General features: G+C 42.6%; 1 protein-coding gene and 1 long non-coding RNA gene across 3 annotated transcripts; one reads left to right on the top strand and one right to left on the bottom strand.

Annotated features, from left to right (window-relative positions):
• The first annotated feature begins 484 nt into the window (after positions 1 to 484).
• On the top strand, positions 485 to 23,933 carry LOC143008492 (cadherin-5-like). Of its 2 annotated transcripts, none has more exons than XM_076160276.1 (15): positions 485 to 993; positions 7,258 to 7,488; positions 7,646 to 7,925; positions 8,425 to 8,547; positions 8,635 to 8,802; positions 9,267 to 9,448; positions 11,661 to 11,768; positions 11,862 to 12,004; positions 12,091 to 12,224; positions 12,868 to 12,977; positions 13,363 to 13,465; positions 15,658 to 15,779; positions 15,894 to 16,008; positions 19,800 to 19,932; positions 20,110 to 23,933. In XM_076160276.1, the coding sequence occupies exons 1-15, from the start codon at positions 991 to 993 to the stop codon at positions 20,492 to 20,494; spliced, it is 2,340 nt and encodes a 779-aa protein (XP_076016391.1). In that variant the 5' UTR covers positions 485 to 990; the 3' UTR covers positions 20,495 to 23,933. The 2 variants fall into 2 exon arrangements, with proteins under 2 accessions (XP_076016391.1, XP_076016389.1); XM_076160274.1 differs by lacking the exon at positions 485 to 993 and adding an exon at positions 4,183 to 4,244.
• Positions 9,460 to 19,197, bottom strand: LOC143008493 (uncharacterized). The gene is made up of 4 exons (XR_012964595.1): positions 19,122 to 19,197; positions 12,050 to 12,175; positions 11,637 to 11,730; positions 9,460 to 9,772 (listed from the first exon to the last, which is right to left on the bottom strand). It is a non-coding gene; the product is annotated as an uncharacterized LOC143008493 (long non-coding RNA).
• Positions 23,934 to 25,233: the final 1,300 nt, after the last annotated feature.

The following is a 25,233-nucleotide window of genomic DNA, read 5'->3' as shown; positions in this document are numbered from 1 at the left end:
GAAACACACTCACACACACACACACACACACACACACACACACACACACACACACAATCGCACGCGCACACACATTCACTCCATCACCTTCACTAAACATGTGCTGGCTGCTTTTCTCTCCATCTCAGAGTCTCTTTTGAGCCGTTTTGACACATGCTCTCTCTCTCTCTCTCTCTCTCTCTCTCTCTCTCTCTCTCTCTCTCTCTCTCTCTCTCTCTCCATCACTCCCTCCCCGCCCTCTCTCTCTCTCTACCTCTGGACCTCTCCCTCTTTCTCTCTCTCTTTTTTGTTTCCCCCCCTGCAGGACAGGAAAAAGGAGCAGTAGCAGGGAGCACCAGCGAAGAAGACCACAATAACAGGAAGTGAGTTGAGGAAGTGGGCAGTGACCGGTGCGGTGACAGGGAAGAGAGAGAGAGAGGGAGGGGAGAGAGGGAGGGAGGGAGAGAGAGAGAGAGAATCAGACAGCTGGAGTTGTACACTTGTGGCTACTGGATGAGAAAACCACATTAGAGACGGCGGGAGGAGGAAGAAGAGGAAGAAGCTGACAGAGAGATCAGAAAGAGGGAGACAGAGAGACTCGACCCCAGCTGGACTCTCACCTGAGAGCCTCACAGCCTCACACACCTGAGGGGCTTCTGTTTTCTATTTTCTTTCCCTGTGGAGACAGAACTCATCACCTGCTGGGTGGTTGTTATTCCTCAGGTTGTTTCTCCTCCGTGACTCGCTCTACATCAACCTCAGGACGCAACCCCACACACACGCACACTCACACGCTCACACACACACATCACAGACTTTCATATCTGCGCCGCAATTCCAGACGAGGATTTGTACCGAGATTGGAGCGCACCTGCTGCTTTCTCTCCACGTCACAAACCAGCGGATCGATTACACTGATCGACTTGAAGGATCCGGGTTTGGTTTTTTCCCCCAACCAATCATCAGCAAAACTCCAGCTGAGATCTGGAACCTCCTGGTTGGACTTTTTGCATGGTAAGTTCTCTTTTCTATCATAAAAGCGTATTAGGAAACACGGCAGCGGGTTTGATATGATGAAGAAAAAAGAGAGTGTATTTAAAGAATAAAGCAGCTTTCTAGGTAAAATGATTCTTAATGGGATTAAATTGAATTGAACACGACAGCGGTTCTGTTGGTTCGGGCAGAGAAATGTAACCTGGATGCGTTTGAATCCCTCCAGGCTGTTCTACAGGAGGGATTTGCGGTGAATAGCAGTCAAAGTGCTGAGAATGAGACACAGAAATACCTCAGAATGACGGTGATAAGCCCTTTAAGGACAGACTGTCACCACACACACACACACACACACACACACACACACACACACACACACACGCACGCACACGCACACACGCCCGTCACAGCTCGGTGTGGATTTGAACGCTGTAATGGAGCGCTTGTCTGTCAACCCCGAGGACACGCTGTGACAATTAACGTCACACAAGAGGGGATTCGATCCACACCGGCAAAAGATTACAAAAAAAAAAATCAAAGCCCAAGTATTCAATCTGAAGAGACCAGAAAGGAAAGGAAACAATGAGATCAATGCTGCTGCTCTGATCTGATCACTTTTCCATTGTGTGTGTTAATTTATGTGGCGCTGCTCTGAATGTCACGACGTGTTGAGTTGCTCCTGTTATTTGGCTTCACCGCCTCCGTGTGTGTGTGTGCGTGTGTGTGTGTGTGTGTGGGTGTGTGTGTGTGCAGACCGCAGACATGATTTGATTTTGGTTGTTGCGGTGAAGCAAAGCAACTAAACCCAGCGGAGTCATTCCTGGAGAGGGAAACTATCAGGGAAAATCCTTTGGGTGCCATCTGGGAGACTTTAACACACACACACACACACACACAGAGAGAGAGACACACGAGTGCGCGATTAGAGGCATTCATTCATTCATTCAGATCCAGTGTATGTCAGACAGGTTGACACACTCATTACCACTCACAGCCCCAGTTTGTGTTTTATTTTCAGAGCCTGACCTGTATTCTGCAGTTTCCTCGCTGGTTCTTGAGTGGAAAATGTTGTAGAAACTGAAATCAGTCATTTATAGATCAGGGGATTTATTGGTTTATAGGTTGGAGCAGTTCTTGTTTATAGGTGACATCGAGATCAAGTGCAGTGTAAATCCACAGGCTGGATGTAGGAGTCATTTTTGTGAAACATGTTCAATCGACCGCTTCACCACAGCTAAAATACGTTTTAAAGAAATAGGACGTCTAGAACGCCGGGCCGTATTGATATGTCCTCTGTTTCAGGAGGGGAGTTGAGATAAGAGCTGACAGCTGAGCCAAAATGAATGTGAATCATATTCCCGGCTGTAGATTATACTGTCGGCCATAAGCGTCACACTTACAGCTGGTCCACATCATTCACAGCCGTCTGGATTCATTGTAATAAAATCTAAATGACTCTCTAAATTACTCTCCTCTGTGGAGCAAAGCACACACTTGATCACCAATCAGAGCATGAATGGACCTAAACAGTGACATGACACACTGTCAGTTAGTGTGTGTGTGTGTGTGTGTGTGTGTGTGTGTGTGTGTATGTGTGTTTGTGTGTGCGTGCGTGCGAGAGAGAGAGAGAGAGAGCTAGAGATGTTTTAATCTTGACAATACCCCTATGAACCAGTCTGAACAAACTAGACTAACCATTGAGAAAATTCCTTGAACATTAGAGTTTGAGGAATCTCTAAGGTCAAAGGGGTTCATCCTCAGGGGAGATTGAATACTCATTTGCATGTTACTCTGCAGCACCTTTTGAAGAAGAACAAGATTTAAGAAAGGGTTCATCCTCTGTGGAGTATATGATCTTTTCATGGCAGCAGATTTTGATGTCACGCTGAGGAACAGAACATTTTTATCTTCATGGAGGAGACACAGGGTTCATTGTGATTTATTTTATATTATATATCCACAGCCACTTACATAGAAAGCTGGATATCTGTTTGTTATATCTGTTGTGTGGATGCAGGGTTGTGTGACTGCGGGGGTTGGGATGGGTTTCGAAGTTGGGATATTGTTTCTCTCTTCTCCCCTTCTCTGTACCACAGCCTATGATACGATTTGTACTAGCCTACATTGCTGTATGACATCATTCTGTAAACACTGTATCATATGAGCCTCCATGAGCCTGATACCATTAAACCGGAATGAAACAATGGAGGTATTTGGTTATTCAAACTCAGGACCAGGCACGGCAATTGGCCAGACTAAAACCATTAGACATGAACTGCTTCGATCAGCCGGTTGGTGTTGGGTTAACACAGATTTTAGGTGTAGGAGCTTGAATGAAATGAAAGCGCAATTTCATGATGGGGACTTTATCGATAGCTGTTGTAGTTATTGGATTACATTATTGTTGTCACTGTGATGACAACATAATGTATGTAAGTAAGCTGTAGAGCCTGAAACTGTAGCAGGTGACACCTCTTGCCAAAGAGGACAGTCACGTGCCACTGCAGAGGATATTAGAGTGAATTTATAGCAGGGTTTACTCCCCACCACACATCAAAGGGTGCTAAATTTGCTTTAAAGAAGAGAGGAGGAGAGAAAAGGAATTGGACGGTCGAAGGGGAGGACAAGGTGAGAAAAGGAAGAAGTGGACTGAGTGGCGGGAGACAGAAATAGACGGTGTGAAAAGGACAACATTTTCACCTGGAGAGCTTCAAAGAGACGGAACGGGAGTGTTTCACAAAGTAAAGAGAAGGAAGAACTGAGAGGGAGTGAGAGAAAGAAAGACAGAGAGCAGACAGGGGAGAGATAGAGACAAAATGGGAGTTTCAAACGGTAGAAGTTAGAGAAACAGAAAGAGTGTGAGACAGTGACAGTGAGAGACGCTGTGAGACAGAAAAGAGAACAAAAGCATAGAAACCAAAAATAGTGAAAAGACGGTGAGAAGAGAGAGAGAGAGAGAGAGAGAGAGAGAGAGAGAGAGAGGGAGTCTGAATCACAGGAAGGGTGTGTTTGCTCACTAATGATGACCCCTTCATTAGCAGACGTGACGGTATTTCCCAGAAGGCATTGTGTTTACACTTCCTGAAGCTGATAAAAGCCAAGGAGGAAGACGCTGCCCCCCGAAGGAGGAAACTATTTTGAAAATTGCCCTTTTAGGGGCAGACGGACTGATTTGTCAGCACTGATGTAGTTTGAATCCATTGGAATAGCGCATGAGCAAGTGTGAACGTGTGACGGGCGAGAACCTGGAGTGCGTTTGCCACTGTATTAAGGTAAGGAAGGGCGTTTTGTGAGTCAGTCGCACATTGACAAGGTGTGAAACCTGTTAATGTCAGACTGGAGGTGGTATGAAAAAGTTCAACAAAGCTTCAACATAATTACTGACTTTTTGCTGTGCTGAAGTGCCTATGAAAGACGTGGTTTTACATACAGTTACCAATGGTTACCGAGACAGGAATAAGATATTTTTAATCATCATTTAAAATCACTGTATATGTTCCACAGTCAGCAGCTCTTGATGTGTTAGAGGCGCGCTCACTGATATGTAGATGAGCAGCTCAGAGTTTAGAGATTCTTTGTCATTTGTGTGTTTGTTTTTGGCTTTTGTGTAGACAGGATAACACAACATTAAGCTGAATTGTGTTTCCTGTCTTTTGCTAAACGTTTGCTTTTTTTTTTTTTCATTGTACATGACATTGCGGAGACAGTTGTAGGATATTTTGGAGATCATTTTTTATATAGAAAGAGGGGAAAGAGGAGAGAGAGATAGAGGGAAATAAGGAAGGATGTATTATCACTACTATTGTTGTTAAACTTTCTACGTAGACCCTGAGGTAGAGTACAAGTAGGTTGGAATTGCAATGATGTCATAGGGTACATACAGTTCTTACAGAATGATGACATACAGCAATGTGGGCTAGTACAAATCGCATCATAGGTTTTGATAAGAGAGAAAGAGAGAAGAGAGAAACAGAAAAACAAAACAAAGAGAGGACATCGCACCCAGAAACCGTTTGCTTATCATACTCACTTCAGGTAATACAGTATAATCTATTATAACTGCAAAGGCTATTTGATGTCTGTACTTCTATTCATCATAGCAGAGGTCTAGGAGTGTGTTTTTTGGAAATGTCCGTTTGGAACAGACAACATAAGGTTCTGTTGTTTTGTTAGCCTCTGTGTGAGGAAGGATACACAGGTTGACTCAGTTAACCTTCAGGCAGGATGACCAGGAGGAGACAGGATACGTGAGGTCTTTAAGTCTTTCTGTGTGAAGCGACCACACTCACCTACTGTTGTTTCTGTAGAACAAATGACCGAGGTGACAGCAAACTAGTAAATAATAGTTCATTGGTGTTTCATTTAGTTGTGATTGAATGCTCTTGTTGGTAAGGAGCAGCAGCAGATTCTGTATCTGGACCTGCAGTACTCTTCTACAGTACACAGAGGATAAATACAATGTGTGTTAATTCATTTTACTGCTGAAAGGGAATAACGCAAACCCTGAAAAAAACTAGTTGGTGAAACAAGACAAAGGGAAATGAAATAAAGGGCAAATCTTCTTTTGAGCTGATTTGTGAAGAGGTCACAGGAGGTCAGCAGAATATGAGATTGGTCTTTTCCTATTCTTTTCCTCTGATGGCTAATGGTTAGAAGACAATAAGATTCACTAATCTGTCCACCATGGTGTTTTCCACAGAGCACATTCATGGCACTTCTGCTTTATTACATAGAGCCCAGTGGGGAGGGGCAGAGATGTGTGTGTATCACACTTCGATTTTAGTCCAAAGGGTTTGAAGGCAGGAACAAATGATGCAAGCAATTGAAACGTCTTTAGTCAAAAAGTGTAAATCTGACCAGTCTGGTTTCAAAGGTAATTCCTTCATTACTACTTCATTCAAGCATCCTCCTTTAATTCAGTTTAATATCATCTAATGAATATTGTCTGCCTTTTGCACATCAGTCAGTCATGCTATTATAATTCTATTTTAGGGAGGAGATACAAATAAAAATCCTCTAAATTGTTTGTTAATCTTTATATACAAGCATTCTTACTTTCAACAAGTTTGAGATTGTCTGGGATTTTACAATAATCAGCATCAAACGATTGAGGCATGCAAGCAGCGTTTGATGCTGATTCTTTTTTTTCTTTTATTTTTGCAATGTTTTTATTGAAGCAAACATTGACATATTGGATGGATATTTTGAAAATCATTTTTTTATATAGAAAGAGGGGAAAGAGAGATAGAGAGAGAAAGAAGGAAGGTTGTATTATCACTACTATTGTTGTTGTTGAACTTTATATAAGTAGAGTACAAGTAGATTGGAATTGCAATGATGTCATAGGGTACATAGTTTTTCCAGGATGATGTCATACAGGATGATGTTACAGGATGATGTCATACAGCAATGTGGGCTAGTACAAATCGCATCATAGGTTGTGATAGAGAGAAAGAGAGAAACAGAAAAACAAAACTGATTCTATGGTGCTGGTATATTACAGCGCTTACAGTATTATGTGTACAGTTCTGAATTAAATCTCAACACTGCCAATCGGTGAATATGCCTGTGCTTTTGATATAAAGTACAAGTGTGTTTGTGTGTTCTTTGGAGGAAAAGGTCAATGATTGTGGCCTCAATATTTAAAATTTTGCCTTTGATTTCAGGTCGGTGTGATGTTTTTAAATGACAAACACATTGTGTCTCAAAGGTTAGAATCTGACCAGAGGGGCCTGATATGATATTTGTAGAATTTAGTATTTTGACCTTTAGGGCCAAACAATGTGACAGATAAAAAAAACGCCGGCTGTGTGTGTCACAGGCAAGACAAATGTCACATAGAATCAACACAACTTCAGTCAGGACCTAAAATGGGTCACAGACTTTTGATTGAGATCCCACACAGGCAAAGCAGAGACACGCCGTCAGCCTGACTCCCATGCTGAGAGGCTAAATGTTTGATTTGGGTCCCAGGCTGAGACGGTTTAAAGACCGCTGGTCCTAAACGATAGCGAGACCTCAAGCTCTGCAATGAGCTGTGAGGGGATAGCGAGTTCTTGGCCTTCACTCTCTGTCTCTCACCCTGGCACACATAAGGAGTCTGTCTACAGCTGATAAGTGGTTTTAATGTGATCTTTTCCCTCTTTTCTCCTTCCTCTTTCCCCTTCCCTGCTTCCTTGTTTCCCTTTTCATGTCTTGCTACTTTCTTCTCTTCCTCTTCCATTATTAATTGTTTTTTATTTTCCTCCTTCTGCTTCTCTTCTCTCATCTCCTTTCCTTTCCTAGATGATGGCTTGTCTTCAGCTGTGGACTGTGGCATTCGTGACCTTGGCCGTCTCGCTCACCGTTGCTGGAGAATCCGTCCCTCCTGCAGCGGCAGCGGAGCATCTAGGACCTGCTCAGATTGTGAGGAAGGAGTCCCACCCTGTGCTGTCCAGGCAGAAGAGAGACTGGCTCTGGAACATTTACTCTGTGGAGGAAGAGAGACCTACACCTGTCCCCTTTAAGTTTGGAGAGGTGGGTTAATACACTTGATGGAGCATCAGGTTTTTTTTTTGCTTTCCCCCTTTTCTTTTCTTAAACCAGAAGCAAAAGACCACAGGCTGGCAAAATGTCCACTTTTTCATACGTTCAATTTGGATTCCCACACTAAGCTTGTTTTTTCCTCTTACAGCTGAGGTCGAGTCAGGAATCACAGGTGAAAAGGTTCGCCTTAGAAGGAGAGGGAGCCAACTCCATCTTTACCGTGAATGCGGCAGGACACCTGTTTGTCACCAAGCCTCTGGACAGGGAGGAGAAGAGCGTGTACCACCTGACTGCCAGGATATACGATGGGAACAACAGGCTGATTGAGGATTCTGGAGAATTTGTCATTTTGGTGTTGGACATCAACGACAACATCCCCATTTTCCCCCAAATATACAATGGATCCATTATGGAGAGATCCAAGATAGGTAAGCAGGCAGATTGTCAAAGCAACCATTACAAGTGCATGGAGATCATCCATTTTCTAGACACAAATCTACACGCTTTGTAATTCACTAATACTGATGCCATTCTCTGGTCAATTACTTTCTCAATAATGGCCGATGAACTTGATAATTGAGAGTTTGCAACAGTTCCACATAGCCGAGCTATCAATACCACACGATTTGCCAGCATTCTTAGCTAGCTACAAGCTATTGAAGTAACAAGGTCGATGTCAACATCCTGAAAGACGTCCCAGTCACTATGTCGTCCCAATTGATGGAAACATGCAGTTTGACTTGTAAATCCAACTAAAAGCCGCAGTTACAAAGCTAGCTAGTAGGTTTGACTGTGCTGTCATTGTGTATGTAGCAGAGCAGTTGCTAGGCTAGCACAGGGTAACGGTAATGCATTGTATTGTGGAATAAATCCCAAATCTTTATCATTTTTCTTTTTCCTTGCATAAATCGTCTTCGCCCACTGTAGGAACTCAAGTGGTGCAGGTGACAGCCATCGATGCTGACGATACCAACACAGCCAATGGAGCGCTCAAGTACACTTTGACGCAAGCTGGAGATCGTTCTGCCTTTGAAATCAACAGCATGACAGGTATGAGTTGAAACACATCATCTCATCTCTCATTTTACCACGTTTTCCTAGCACCAAGTGTAATCCCTCCCTCTCTCCCCCCTCCAGGTATGATCACCTCCAGGTTGGATTCTCTGGACCGGGAGACCAGGAGTCAGTATGTGGTGGTGGTTCAGGCTCAGGACATGAGAGGGATGGTCACTGGAAACACAGCCACCACCTCCGTCACCATCACCATCGGCGACATCAACGACAACATTGCTTCTTTTACACGAAGTGAGAATCAGAGAAAAAAATATATAGTAATTATAATGTTAATGATGTAATGATGATGTTAGATGTTAAATTAATGACCTGTCTCTTTTCTGGACAGTTACATTCTGCTTTTTATCACCCGCAGCAGTGAATTGTCACACTCTATACAGCGGATGGAAAGGTGTTAAAACACTGCATAATCAAAGCTGTCACCAACAGAGTAAAAAAAAAAAAGGATTTTTACTTTAATAAATATTTAATTGAGCGTGATAAAAATGCAGTAATACATAAAATATTTATCCAACAGTCTCTTAATTACTAATGAGTGACTAATGAATGAGTAATGAGGATAAAGGAGGTCTTGCTGCAACATCAGTCAACAGTATCAACTGTGACCTGATTAATACAATACTTAATTCTGCAATATGAGTACTGCAGTTCTATCAATAACAGTGGTATTCTTGATGTGCCTTTCCCGTCTACAGGGGTGTACGAGCTGCAGGTTCCAGAGAACCACAAGCTCAATGAAAAGGTTGGGATCCTGGAGTTGTTGGACAGAGATGAGCTTCAGAACAAAGAGCCCATTTTCACCATCCCGCAGCCTTTTAACAGCCTGTTTGACATTGAACACAGCCCCAGGAAGGACGGAAACCTCATGCTCAAACAGGTACGGGGGGTTTGATTTACGAATCCGACATAATTCATGGTTTTAAAGTGAAGTTCATTTTATTAAAGTGTTGATTAATTCATTCAATGAGTTTTTTGCAGAACTCTACAATATATGATGGTAAATCTAACATGAAATTAACTTTTTTTAGTCAATCTTACACTTCAATGGTCAATGCCCTTAAATCAATGTGAACTGCCAAGCAAAGGGTGTAAAATAAAGTAGGAGTTGAAGTTGAAAAACATTGAACGTTGGTGACAGTTTCGTGTCCAAGCTGAACACAAATGCAGAGCATTCCTGTCGTTCAGGAAGAAGCGGGAACGCCTGTTGAAAGAGTGATAGGAGTTTGGTGTTAGTGAATATAGTTATAAGTAGTTACTTTTAGGGGTTGGTGAATAAAGTTATATGTAGTTAGTGTATATATACAGAAAAAACTAAAAAATTATAACCGATAAAAAAATATTGTACAGTTCATAAATTTTTATTTTTAATTATAACCGATAAAAAACACATTGTTCTAAACAGTTTAAATTTAAAAAAATATATATAACCGATAAAAAATATATTGTTCTAAACGGTCCATTAAAAAAAAAGAAAAAATAATTTATTAGGCACAGGTGTTGATTAGCAGCCAGGTGAACTTCATCTGCAATCAAGGAGAGTGACACAAACACACACACACACACACACACTATGGAGATTAACAGGAGACTCTAGATTTAAATTAATGACCCTGCACAGGACGTGTGTTTTGAGAATGGACACATGAGACAGATGTGAAAAGATTTGCTAGACGGCAATAATTCTAACCCCCAAAATCATGTCCCCCTTCTGGTTGAGGGACGTTTACACTGGCAGGAATTTGGGCAGTTTGATTTACTAGGTTGCACTTTTCACAGGACATATTCAGGACATTAAAGAGCTGAAAACATAAATGAGTTTTTGGAAGAACCTCTAAACTGCCTGGAGACGGATTTACATCCCTCTCCTCTCTCTCCGTTCCTCTACCCAGTCGTCCCTCTCATGTTTGTCACTGTTTGTGTTTACACGGTTTGTGTTTAAGGAGTAAAACGGCTGTCGCTTCGGTTAAGGTTTTATTGGTGTTAAGCTGTTTCTGCGCGCCTTTGATACCCTGCGAGTGCTATGGCGAATAATCTACTTAACAGAATATTCCCGTCTCTACCTGCGGTGTCCCATTGAAAGATAAAGAAAAACATTTAACAGAGCAGTGGGTTGCTTCCAAAACCAAATGATAATCCCAGTGGAAATATCATAGTAAACACTGTTTGCTGTTTGCTGCTGTGTTTCTGTTGCGACGCAAGTGAATCCAATGGCAGTGTGAATGACTGAAAGGAGTGAGGTAATATTGTGCCACAGAAATGGGTTTAATGTTGAGGAGAAGAATGTTTTATGTGGTTTGGAAGGCGAGTTGTGTCCCAGAGCATATTAAGACTTGCTTTTTAGCGAAAAGACTTAATCTTCATGATAAGAGAGACAAATACATGAGCGACTGTATGTGTGTGTGTGTGTGTGTGTGTGTGTGTGCAGCATGAGAGAGAAATTCAGTATTTCAGTGTGTACTTGAGAGGCATTTTAATGACAAGTTTAAATATAACCCAGCTGCATCAGATCTAGACAGTGTGAATATGAGGTGCATGTTAATGAGGAATGGAAAGGAGTCTTAGCAGCTTAATCAGGCTAAAACCTCTGCAAACACAATCTGAAGGTCTGCTCAGAATATGATTCTTACTGTGATTTCAACAATGATTTTTGCGAAACTCTAGAATTCCCAAGAGGTCAGCGGCATCAAAGCTGTGTTAAAGAATCAGTCTAGTGGAAGTGCTGTCACCAGTCATTGAGTCGATGTGTTGACTGTGTTCGTATATATTTAAGTGTGTTTGATGATGATGCGTTTATGATCTGTGTGCATAGTAAATGACGATCTCTGTCTCTGTCTGCCAGCTCAGTGCCCATCAACCTCATGAGCGTTTGAACACACATTATACACTACATACATCTTACATACATTTTAGACAAAAAGGTTCATCACGTCTAGCTTTTTGCCAAAATATGACTTTGTGCTTAGCAGGGACAGATTGAATCCATCAATTTTAGGTCAAGATCTCACAGAAACAAAAGGTTCAGGACATGAAATGATGACTTTTTGACTTCATGTGAACAAACTTACCATCTCGCCCCCTGTGGTCTCCAGGCCCTGGACTACGAGACGAAAAGCAGCTACAGCTTCAATCTGCATGTGCGGGAGGACAACCTGCAATCTCCTGCCGACAACAAGGACAGCGCCATCACCAAAGCCCAGGTACTCAGACGGACGGACAGGCCGCGCCATCTTAGAGTCCCTCTTTTAAGGCACCTCAATCACGTGACTAATGCTGTGATTTCATCTGCACAGGTAAACATCAGAGTCCTGGACATAGATGAGCCGCCGCTCTTCTCCAAACCTGTCTACAGCTTCAATGTGCTGGAGGAGATGATAATGAGCAACATAGGCGTGGTTACGGCCAAAGATCCCGACAAAGAAAACAAGAGCATCAGGTAGGACGCTGTGGCGTAAACACACACCCTCACACAGTTACCAACCTTGCATAGTTGGTGATGCAATGACGCATCTCCGTCTTTAGGTATTCCATCCAAAACAAGGACTGTCCCATCGGCATCAACCCCATCACAGGTCAGCTGTCCACCCTGAGGAAGCTGGACAGGGAGCTGGAAGCCACACACAGGTTTCAAGTCAAGGCACAGGAGCAACCAAGTGGTACGTCACACACACACTGCAGTGTCCATATTTAGTTTGTAAGCTGAACATGTTGCTATGCCGCCTGGTTTGCTCAGATGGAATCAAATGCAAAGCAGGACAATCAGATTAGTGTGCTTTGGTTCACCTGTCACAGCTCTGTAACCAAGCTCGGGGTATTTATAGAGCAGCGGTGAAACATCATGACAAACTGTTCAAACAGAGCTTAATTGAACATAATCACACACATATTGTACGCACATGCAGCAAAGATAGCTCCTCAGTCTCTGCACAAGAAAATGCAAGCGGAAAATAATCTTCTGTAATTGCTTTGTCGTTTGGTTGCCAAAGCTAAAGCCTGTCTACAGGTAGTTTGTCCAACATCTTGTCTATCGGGGAACTATGGCTGGGTGAAATTAAGAAGTGACAATTGGCAGGCGTCATGTATGCAATGTCTGCAGCGTGTAAACTCTGCCCTCTGTAAGCAGCATCCATCGTGACACACAGGCACCTTTTCTCCATGAGTTCCAACTGAGAAATTCCTATTCCCATGACAAACTGTCTCCTACCTAAATAATTTAATGATTGTTCTTCTACCCTGTAGGCGTCTTGCCTGACAGCTCGTATCACAGCTTATTAAGCTTTTGTCTTTCATTCTTTACAGGATTGGAGTCATTTGTCAATGTCGACATTTTAGTCGGGGACATCAACGACAACGAGCCAGAACTGGACGCAGATGAGATCTACGTCTGCGAGAATGACATGGCCGGCACGGTAAGACAGACAGACGTGATGAAGAGTATAATCACACATCACACAGCATCTCTATATGCACTGGTGGTGTCAAGACGCTTTATGCTACAGGTATAAAATAATTCTTAAACCAGTTAAGCTCACTCGAGGTTATCCAAAATCTTCTGCCTGAGGGTAGAAGCTTCTGAGACTCTGTGGACAGTACTGTTTATAAACCGGTGGACTATAGAGTGAAATGGGAAGCAAAGGTGTTGGGGACGAATCAACTAAAATGACCCACATCCAGAGAAGAAGAGGGAAGTTTTCAGTGAAAGCTTCTCACCAGCTGTTCACTCTAATTACTCTTCCTATAACATGAACCAACATAACGTGTCCACATTTCGTGTCAAATGTGCTCTCTCCTCAGGTGATTGGGACGGTGCGAGCCACAGATAAAGACATCCAGCGGACTGACTTCAGCTTCTACCTGGACAAGCCGAGTGCTAACTTCTCCCTTGTCGACAACAGGAGTGAGTGTGCACAGCCCCCCCACCCTCTCTCTATCTGTTAAGTGGTGCTTGGAGGAGGCGCCGATATTCTGCACCTGTTGCTATGCAACAGCTGAAACTCCATTTGAAGCGCAGGGCTTTGTTGCTGAGAGTTTAAATTATTTTAACTTCTCCAAACATGCTTTGGTTCCCTCAGCCAGTCAGGGGGATTTAGAATGCCTGTCTGGGATGGTAAGTGCTGTCTAGAATACACAAAACAAAATAATGAAAATAATGAAAGGTGCCAGCGTAGTGAAAAGGGAAAACGGCTTGGCATATTTGCAGTCTTTCTCTGTTTTCTTTACATATCTCACCACACACGCTCACCCACAGGGCTTTTAACATGGAGGTCATGTACGCAAACAGTGCAGAGGATACGTGCGTGAGTGGGATAAGTCAATACTGATAATCTACCCTCATTATGTCTCAGCAATATCCAATCTTTTGTTAGGGAATTTTCAGTGAAACAGCACAACATTTTGTAACACACGAGTGAGTCTGAACAATAACAGCATAAGGGTGAGTGTGAAGGAACCAAAAAACAAATCACAGAATAAAAAGTTTCTCGATTTGATTGTATTTTTGGAATAATTTTTTGGGTTTCAGTTAAAATTTTATCGGGACTATAGATTGTTGCAGACACGTCTATTTTCCATTTTCGGACTAACTAAGACAGACTCCAAATGAATGGCACGTTTCATGAAAAGTGTTTAAAATGGCCCCGGAGTGGAGCAGAAAGGGAGGAAATGTTGTGGTGGAAAAGGTCAGCGAGTTAAGAGGGCGGCGTGGCGTGTCGGAAGGGGACGGCTGTTGATTTATGCGAGACTGATTCTGGATTTGAATCGCGAGCAGTTTTTTGCTCTGGCGTAGATCTGCAGTGATATAAAAGTTGAAGGCAACACCTCAGAGTACGAAAGATTCTGTGATCTGATAATGTGAGACACAATTCATTTTCTCCAGAGAGGAATTCTCTTTGATCCAGAGGTAGTTGGGATATCTGGGAGAAGGTTGGCGCCGCCTTACATCACTATTTGATTTATTCAGTTTGAGACAAAAAGATGGTACAAGTTTAACAGTTTTCATCGTTTTTGATTAGAGCAGACACCAGCATGGCTTGAAAGCCTGAGGAAAACTGTTTTATTCAAATATTAAAAGTCTGCAAAGATGAAAGCTATAGGTGGTCAGATGAAAAATTTAGATTTTTACTATTTAATTTGAGCGAAACATAGAACGTTGTGAAAGAAAGATAAACAGTGAGAGAACGCAGGAACTCGCCTCACTGATTTCCTCTCCGTTCGTGCCTGGAGGGGTTAAACATGTTGAGCCAATTTGAAGTAGAGGAGCAAAAGGAAGAGCGGACGAGGCTGGGAGGGTGGGAGATGAAAGGAGATGAAGAGATGAAGATTAAGGGGAAGTGTCGATGTTAGAGTAAGAGAAAGAAAGGGAGAAAATTAGAAAGGTTAAGAAAATATAATGAAAGAGAGGAGATATGGTTGATAAGTGCCGGTTGTTAGTGTGAACCACTGTCACACACACTCAAATATTAATACTCTACATGGCTTTTAAAACGAACAATTATTTAGTAGTTAGGCCAGTGAGGTCGTCATGTAAACCTGCAATCGTAATTGAAATACATTCGATGTCAAAAAAACCCCCCAGATTGAGCTGAGTTGTGTTCCTTTGTGGGAGCATTCCAGCTGAGGTGCACACCGTGTTTAGGTGTGTGTTAGTGTATGTGAGGGTCTTTCCTGCCATTGTGTTGGGTTGAATTCCTTCGGCAGGGGGACATTGTGGAGAAAGGTTGTCCCCAGCATCTCAGCAGGAAACCTCTGTCCACTGCAGATTTGACAAACGGCTAGTTTGTCGGTCAGAGGAACGAGGAGGAAACAATGCTCCAGTCTGCTCAGTTTCTATTGTCTTCAGTCATTCAAAAAAAGAACATTTTCTTTAAAGAAACGTACACCTGCAGTGTAGGAGACTTAGTTTGTGCCAATCCACTCACCAATTGTCAATCTACCTCGATGTACCGTTTCTGTTTTTGCTTTCACATCATTTATCCAATTTCTCAGCTCTAAAGCTCTTCACTTTAAATCAGCTTCAGTTAGGAGGAGAAGATGGAGCAGGAGGTCCTTACAAGGTTAGAAATAATTCTGTGTGTGTGTGTGTGCTTCCAGACAACACAGCAGACATCAAGGTCATCCAGGGCAAGTTCAGCTTGGATGACCCCTGGGATTACAGCCTGGATGTGGGCATCAACGACCCGCCCAAGAAGAGCGTCACACGCTTGCCGATAAAGGTCTGAGATTTGATAGATCAAACATGAGCACTGTTCACCAACAATCAACCTACGACAAAGGAAAATAACCAATTCACAATTTTTCCCTTTCATTGATTGATGGATCGCGTGCAGGTGTGTCGCTGTGATGCCAGGCGGGTTCACACTCAGTGCAAAGCAGCGGCTCAGAGGATGGGAGTCAGCGTTCACGCCCTGATCGCCATTCTGCTCTGCATACTCACCATACTCGGTAAGTTTGACAAATTCAGTTGGTTTACACGGGTACATAAAGCTCTGAACAAAACTTGATGTCAAAAGGCAAAATTAGGTCTGAGATACAGGAACCAAGAACCGCGTTACCTGAAGAGCCAGGAACAAACATTACCTAGAAAGCCACGACACACTGTTGGCATTTCTATCTTTCTAAGCTGTAAAACTCCATTTATTTCTAAAAAGTTCCTGATTGTGTTAAATCTTTTGCGTCTGTCAACAATAAAAAGTGTGAAAGGCTCGACAGACAGAAGGGAGGAGGATGAAAGGAGGGAGAAGTGCTTTTGATTCCTGCGTAAACATGTGTAGCTTTTTCTACTTTGAGAGGAATTCAAGAAAGTGGCATCAAAGATAGATGGTGTGCACAAAAAAAAAGGTTAGTGTTTTTTTGTTTTTGTTTTCTGCGGGGGAACTTTCCTCTGCCGTTGTTGTTTGAACGTTATGAATAATGCAGCGGCAGATGTGGAAATAATGCTCGCGGTTGTTGAGTTCAATATTCTCTTTGATACATCCGCCCCCCCTCACGTCGGATCAGTGTCACGCAGGAGAGAGAGAGAGAGAGAGACGAACAAGAGGGGCTTGCAAGGAAAGCAAAGAGATGAAAAAAAGTTACACTGCCTATAAAATCTGTTTCCCTCTTTTATTGCTTTTATAAATGAAATCATGGCCAAAATTAATTTGGCTTTTTTGACAAGAATTTACAAAAAACATCTCTTCAATGCCAAAGGGTAAAACGGATTTTTTCAAAGTGATGTCAGTTAATTAAAAGTATATAATGTAAAATAAATGATTGCATAAATATTCACCCCCTTCAAGTTAGTATTTAGTAGATGCACCTTTGGCTGCAATCCCAGCACTGAGTCTGTGTGGATAAGTCTCAATCAATTCAAGTCCAGCCACAAATTCTCATCTGGGCTTTGACACGGACATTCCAGGACATTCACAAGTTTTTCTTTAAACCACTTCTGTGTAGCTTTTGCTGTAGGCTTTGGGTTTTATTTCCCCCTCTACCTTTAGAAGCCTTCCAGGGCCTGCTGAAGCCGGAAGCATCCCCACAGCATGATGCTGCCACCACCATGCCTCACGGTGGGGATGGGGTGTTTATGGTGATGTGCAGTGTCTCATCAGGCCAAACAACCTTCTTCCAATTGACCTTGGAGTTTCCCAAATGCCTTTGGGCAAACTCTTTGCCACGATCCCATACAGCTTTGACTGGTGAAGGACCTGGGCAACAGTTGTATGCACAGTCTCTCCAATCTCAGCCTCTCAAACATTTAAGAGCTCCTTCAGAGTGGTCGTAGGTGTCTTGGTTGCTTACCTCACCAGTCTCCTTCTTGCCGTGTAACTCATTGTGTGAGGACGGCCTGCTCTAGGCAGATTTATTTCTTGATGTTAACTGAACTCCGGTGGACATTTTTTTGTAGTCATCCCCTGACTTATACTTATACTCAATCTTTTCTCCGATTTGCGTGGAGTGTTCTTCATTGTATTCATTGTGTAATTGTAGCAGGAATACTGATGAACCAGTGACTGGACCTTCCAGGCACAGGTGTCTTTATACTGCAATCACTTGAGACACATTAACTGCACTCAGCTGATCTCCATCACTACTACATTATTTAGCTGGACCTCAATTGAATTAGGTCAGTAATTTAATTTTTTTTGTAAATTCTTGCCAAAAAAGCCAAATTATATTGACCGTGATTTCATTTATAAAAGCAAAAACATCAAAAGGGGAAAACATCAAAGGGGGCTGAATACTTTTTATAGATACTGTATATCTAGACCTTGACATGCAGGGTGGATCGACGTGGAAAGACAACGAGGAGAAGACAGAGAGAGAGAGAGGGGGGGTTGTGGGAAAATTAGCAGAAGAATGGAGTGGTAATGAGGAGAGTTTATCAGCTCTTTAGGGGCCGTCAGCTTATCAAGCCAAACACTCAACCTATTAACTATTAACACACTCCTCCTCTATCACGCCCTCCCTCTGTTCCCTCTTCACTCGTCTCTCTCTCTTTATCAAACACACACCCAGACGCAGGCTAGATTAACTATTTAAAGCGGCTCGTCTTTATCTGCTGAGGGCCCAAAGTGCTTTGACGCGGAAGAAGTCGGCATCTGATGCGCAAAAACCAAAGATGACAAAAAAACTGAAGTTTTTCTCAGTCAGGCTGCTATCTCCTGAGCTTATTGTAAAAGTTGAATCTGATGGTTTCCCATGCAAATTTAAGATAAGTGGTGCTAATGCTAGCCATCTACCGGGAGCCATAGAGGTTCATACCAGGACTGGAGGCCCAGGAACCTAAAGGAACGCCATACGTCTCCTCGCCCTCCCATGTTCTGTACCAGAGTGAAAATACTGAGCCAAGTTTTCACGGTGGCCAATACTTTTGTAACAAATTCAATTTTATTCCTGTGCGAACAGTAACTAACTACATTTGTATTTGTTTAAGTCCTAAACATCTTGTGTTGCTCTGCATCACTTGTAATGTTGGACATCTCACTCGTCTAACGGCTGGCATATTTCAACACACATATAACAAATTAAACAAAGCAAAACATTCAAATTAGTCATGTAATCATCTCCAAAAGTACTTATCTTCAATGTACGTCTTCTTCTTATCTCTATTTATTGTCAAATTAATTGTTTCACCTTTTTTAATGTCTTTGTCGTACTCACCAAAAATAATTACCTGTAATACTGAAATCTTACTTTCATATAGACTCTTATTTTGGAAAAACCCACGGGAAACTACCTACTGTTTTCCTGGCCAGCAATTAGTCAGGGCCGCAATGACCGCAGGCTTTACTACAGTAAACATTTGTGTCATTAGCCTTCGCCTATTCACAATCAAATAAAGCTTTAAAAAACCTTTTCACATGCTAAATTAGCAAGGGCTAGCTTCGAACTATCACCATTTCGTTATCACTCGTTTTCAATGTCATTAGCGTCGTCCGCCAACTTGGATTCCTATACATTGTTATGGGCTCACTCCCCTCCATTCAGAATGACGTTCAAAATCACTCCATGTCCCATTCACAGTCTAAGGCTTGGATACATGTTATATTACTTTCATATTTCATTCATCTTACCTGTCAGAACAGTAACGAAATACACCTGTTTCATCTTAAACGCCCGTGTTGCTCGTACTGTCTCACTCTATTAATGGCTGCCGTCAGCTATTGATATCTTACGGACACAGCGCCCTCTGCTGACCAGGTGCTCCATAAGAAGCAAATTAAATCATAAGGAGACCTGTGAGCAATTGAATGAAATCACACAGAAAATACCAACACAGGAATTTTAACATGTTTTTGAGTCCTTGACTGTTTTGAATCAGTCTGAATTTTAAATTAAAACATTTTCTTCATGTTTATGTCGTGCCAGAGTTTGTCCTCTGAATGTTTCATATCCTGTGCGTCCTGTTTGCATTTGTTTTGGTTTCTCAAAGATTTTTAGTTTTCAGATTCTTGGTCTTCATTTTCTTTCTCTTTCTCTCCAACTTCCTTTTCCATCTCATCTCACTTCCTCACCCACTTCCCTGTTCACCCCCTTGGAATTTTGTTTGTTTCTTTCCCAGCTGCCGACTCTGCTTCTTTATTCCTCGCATTGTTTGCTTGTGCTTGTTTCCTGTAGTTTTCCTGTCTTTCTTCTTGTTTCTTCTGTCCCATCTTTTGTCTCTTTTACAAGGTCTCTGACCCCTTAAAGTACCTTCTCATAATTTTCTTGAAATCGATTGATTCACCCACACTTTTTAAATTCTCTTTCAGTGATTGTGATCCTGATTGTCATGAGGAAACGCTATCAGAAGAATTCTCTGGCTCTTATGAAGAACAGCAGTGAGATCCACGAGCAGCTAGTGACCTACGACGAGGAAGGAGGAGGAGAGATGGACACCAATGGGTAAGTGGACGAAAAGGAAACACCTTGAGAAACATATATCAACAATTTTGTCTGGACCAAACACTTCCAGGTGGACTTTTGAAAAAATGTGGTGTCGTTTTTGCCACCAAATTAGAATGAAAACTTGTCTAGAATTACAAACAAACCTTTAGTAACCCCTGCGCCTCTCTCTTGTAGCTACGACGTCTCCATCCTAACCTCGGCTCGCCATGACGGCTCCATGCTGCGCCACCCGGACCACCACCCCCACCCCGCCCTCTACGCCATGGTGCAAAAGCCCCACCCGCAATCTTCGCCCGCCGCCTGCAATGGCGACATGGCCGTGATGATCGAAGCGAAGAAAGACGAGGCTGACCACGACCGGGACGGCATCCCCTACGACACGTTGCACATCTACGGCTACGAGGGGCCCGAGTCTCTCGCTGGGAGCCTCAGCTCTCTCCAGAGCTCCTCCACCGGGTCAAATGTGGATTACGACTTCCTGAATGACTGGGGGCCGCGTTTCAGGCCCCTGGCCGAGTTGTACGGCGTGGACGGACCGGACTGCTACCATCCCTACTAATGGAGATGAGACCATGAAGCCAAACTACACACACACGCCTGCACGCATCAGTTATCGAAAACAGCCATAAAAATGAACACACCCACACTCATTGCCAAAAAAGCATGCTGCAAAGACACACACATACACACATGATTCTGTCAAGTTTCAGTCAGGAACAGATGAACATAGACCTGGTGAGCTATGTGAACAAAGGATCGATGTTCCAAGGTTTTGTTATCTAGCGTAGTTCAACGACATCCCAGTTCGTCTTACCTCCCAGTCAAGAGCTTTAAACCCACAAAGCTCCCCCAGGTTTATTCAACTCTAATGTTTTGAATGTGAATCTTTTCAAGCCGAGGTTTTGAACACACTCTTAGCGCGACAGTTAAGGTAGAACCTGGATGTAACACAGGAAGTAAGGAGAGGCCGAAGAAGCGGACGGCCAATTATTGTCCTATCGCAATGATTTCCTTGAAGGTTTTCATCAAAGTTCTGACAATCAGAATTAGTTTTTTGTGTCTTTCATTCTGTGTTGCTCCTCCCTAATGGCCTGTAAATTCTTCTATCTTTGATTCTCTTTTTATGACAAAGGGAACAATGGAGATGAGAAGTTGATGTGATTTTGATTTGTAAATACGATCGCTTCAGGGGTTTTATTGTTTGAGGTGAAAAAGCCTCAGGGAGCCGCATGTGAACTCAAAAGAGCCATTTGATCACAGCCAGATGGCAGCTTGGCTACGGCAGAAACAAAACCCTAGAAAAGTATCATCACACGATCAAACGTCATCCATCTGTCATGCCAGAACTCTTCCAACTATGTTGTATTCCTTCAGGTTCACCCCATTTACATCAGTCCATCTTGTTCACTGCAACAATCCAGTTGTCAATGTTTGTCCTCAAAAAAACAATAATCAAAACAAAAAAGTAGCGAGCGCATCAAACATCCTTTTGTCTGTGTGCGTTGAATAGGTTGAAACCAACCATCTGAAATGAACGAGGAGTCATTTTGTGCATTTTCATTTTGTCACAGTAGCACTTTGCATCCTCATTTTTAGACAAAAAGAGAGCGAGAGAGAGACAGAAAGTCAGGCAGGCAGAAAGGAAATGGGCTCTGGCGCTCAGACAGAATTACAGCGTGTTCCCAGCTTTTATTTGACAGAACCCATCATCACAGTCATTGTTGAGATGAAAGCCCAATTCTCAGAGGCGTACTCGAACAAAAGTCGCATCGGACAACTCAGGAAACGCCGATTGGCTCGTTGGACATTCGAGGGCCGCCACCATGGCTCTGAGGTGGCGAGAATAACTTTAACCTCGCATCCCTTTTGGCTACCAGCGACTCAGAAACCATCTCCGTTCCAAAATTTCAACAATATATAGATCAGCACCACAAGCTCTACCAAGACCATGACTGGTCGGAGTTGACAATTAGACACTTTAAAGGTCAAAGTGGAGCCAGTGGTTGCTGAATAATATCTAGAAGACAACTCTTTAAGTTTATACGTATATCAGGTAATGATTTAGGGTCATGGTTGGGTTGTAGGGTTTACGTAGCCTCGACTTATAGGACCATGTTCGTGTGTGTCAACGTTTCGCTGTGACATAATTGACCAATCACATCTGGTTTTCAGTTTATGGACATATGTTTTGGTTTAGTTGGCTGATGATTTAGCAAGAAAACAAAACCTTTATTTTCTGTCTAATTTGCATTAGTAACTATAGACTTAATTGATGAATGATAAACATTAACTGCCAACTGCCACGGTTGACAAATGGCTCGGTCATTGATTATTTTGTCGCACAAAAAGTCCCCTTTTTGGCACAGTGTGTTATTTGTTTATTCTCCCATTTATTTGGTTCTTGTTTGGACTAAGCACTCCAGCCTGCGTGGAATACTATGTGATAAACCCTGGCTACTATAGCTGGAAGCCATTTTGATTCTTTCCTGTCTGGGTCATATATACATGGAGCAGCCATTCCTTCAGCTTCAGTCTTACTGCTCTGCTTGCTCTCTCTCCCTCCCTCGCTCTCTCTCTCTCTCTAATCAGCTAAACCAAACAGTAGACGTGACTTCCTGTCCATCTGGGTGCTTGACCCCGCCCCTTCCTGCTCTGCGTTATCTCTCCCACGAACCTACGACACATTGTGCACGCTTCCTGTTAGCCCCGGGCCTGGGAAACAACCTTGGAGAGGAGGAGAAGGAGCACGAGAGAGGAGAGAGAGAAGGGGGGATGAGGGGAACAATGTAGAAGCAGCGATTGGTTTTCCAGCTGAGCAGAAACACTTCAAGCCAAAGACGTGTTGAGAGTGAAATTGCCTAATTCCCCTGACAATGTGTAACGGCTCATATCTCGTTGGCTTTGTTATTCAGTAAAAGTTTGGATATTTGCAGTATTTTGAATCAGCGGATTCTCACCTGTAACCACATCCAATACTGGATAAAACACAACCAAACGGGTCAAATGTGTGACCTGTCAGTGATTTAGGCTCCTAAGACGCCTGAGCTTTGACACCTTTATCATTTGTATTTTCATTTTTTCATATTTCATTATCATTATGTTCATTTCTACTCAAACATGGAGGTTTAAGAAACGACAGAGTCTGTAGCAAAGAACAGAAATATGCCTCAAACTGTCTTTAGCTCGAGGGAAACAAATCCTGCAACTTTTGGCTGCGGTATATTTTTAATTTATTAATCACAGATTGCAGCTCCTTTTTTTTAACATGCATAAAACTTAAATCATATTTTTCTTTATCATTTTTCATTTCTGCAAAGGTCGAAATGGTAGTGTTGTTGTCGGGTCACACAAACCTTTTTTCCTATATTACTCTCTTTACTTAGGGATCCGGTCCAAGTCTTTGCGCTCGTGTTATGAACAAGATCTATTTTATGTGGCCAACTCCTCCATATATATGATGTTTTACTGAGAGCGATACTATGAAACAATGTACATAGATGAAAATGTGCCTCATGTGATTTCTGGCATCATCTTGTCTTGTCTTATTTGCCTGATTTGCTGTATTTAGACGCCGTAACACTCCACACTTGCTCCTTTGTTGCTGTACAGAGTAAAACGAGGCTCGTTTTGATCAAAGTGTGTGACGTGTGTGGGCGCACAAGAATGAATGAATGTCGTTTTCTATTTGTGTCTATTCTCGTGTGTGTGTGCGGTCATACCTGTGTATATACACACACATCCTGCTGGGTGACGGCATCCAAGCAGCCCAGTCAGTAAGAGAACAACCACGTCAAAGTACTTTTGTTTTCAGTGTAAATACAGTGAGGCTCTCAAAGGGAGAAACATGTGCCTTTATTGTTTGTTAAGATAAATACTGTAAGTCATTTTTGATGGTAGACGCAATGTTTTCTATATTGTTTTTATGGTTATAGCTATGACTTTTTATTACATGACATTTTTTGTAAGTGTAGAGTAAAAATAAACACTCCAATAAGTTTTGTTGTCTTAGTATTGTTGTCTTATTCATGCTAGTGGTGCTCAAATGCTACATGGACTTCAATCTGAACACCTTGTCCTTTAAACCACACATGTGTGTATGTGCAGCACTATGGGGACCTGACTGTGACCTTAAAGAATCAAAAACTTTTGATTGAAAATCGTTTAAGAATATATTATTTAAACAATTTTACTATTTAACAAGAATATCAACACCATATGTTCTCGTCTTGGCCATAAAACCAGAGCCTGTGATAGATGTGTATGTCAGGTACACAATGAGTTTCAGACGTTCACGTGTGTAAACTGATTCCGTGTCAAATGTTCTGATCTCCTGCACCGCCCTGACATGTGATCTGTGACGATCTGGCCGCTGGGCTGGAGGAACTTCAAAGTGTGAAAGTCTTTTTGTTTTTCTTTTTCAACCTCCCGAGTGTTAAGCCGCCAGATTTGTGTCGTTTTGTTATTGTAGAGGCCCGACTGCATTCATGGCTTGGACCTCCAACATGAGAGACTGATGTCACAGCCACGCTTTGACTTCAAAAACACACACACACACTTTTAAATCTCATAAGAAGAGACGAGGCTGCCGACGTGTTTGATCGCATCTCAGGAATATGTTTGGCCTTCAGATGACTACACAATAAAACACGGATTTGATCTCCAGTCTTTGACGCTGCCTGCTATCTGAACAGTCGGGTAAATCACAGCTTCAGGTTCAGGCAGTTCGCCTGACAACAGAGAAGGAAAAATATGTCAATCAAAGCCAGCTTGAGAGTTCACGTCTGAGAGAGTTGCGAATGGAAACACCGGCTGAGAGTGCGAGGGGAAGCCACAACAAGAACACAAAAACAAAAAAGACATTCTTCAAATACTTCAAACCCCTTAGCTACAATGTGACATCGTATCACGGTCGGAGGCTGGAATGAAGATTTAGGGCTGTTTCTAATCAAGACTTTACTCATATCTCCGTTATAAAACAGGGCGGGAATGCTTTCAGAGGCGATTTCAAGGAAAGAGAGAGTAGAGAGGCACACTCTTCACATATCATCTCCTTCAATCACCTCAGCTGAACCTTGTGTTTACTCGCGGTCAGGACAGAAGACGACCAAGACCAGAGGCACAAACACATTACGTTTCGGTCAAACTGCACGATTAAACGCAGGCCTGCTTCATCCTTCAACATGATTACATAGAGACTACAAACAGATAATCCTTTGAAGTCCGATCAAAGAAAGTCTGAATATTGAAGTGGGCAGAAAGGGAGTTGACACGGGTAGCTGTTTACACGACTACGGCATG

This window comes from Genypterus blacodes, unplaced genomic scaffold (assembly GCF_046128005.1).
Source record: "Genypterus blacodes isolate CSIRO-AG114 ecotype Tasmania unplaced genomic scaffold, CSIRO-AGI_Gbla_v1 ptg000105l_1, whole genome shotgun sequence".
NCBI lineage: Eukaryota > Metazoa > Chordata > Actinopteri > Ophidiiformes > Ophidiidae > Genypterus > Genypterus blacodes.
This window is presented reverse-complemented; position numbering and strand designations above follow the sequence as displayed.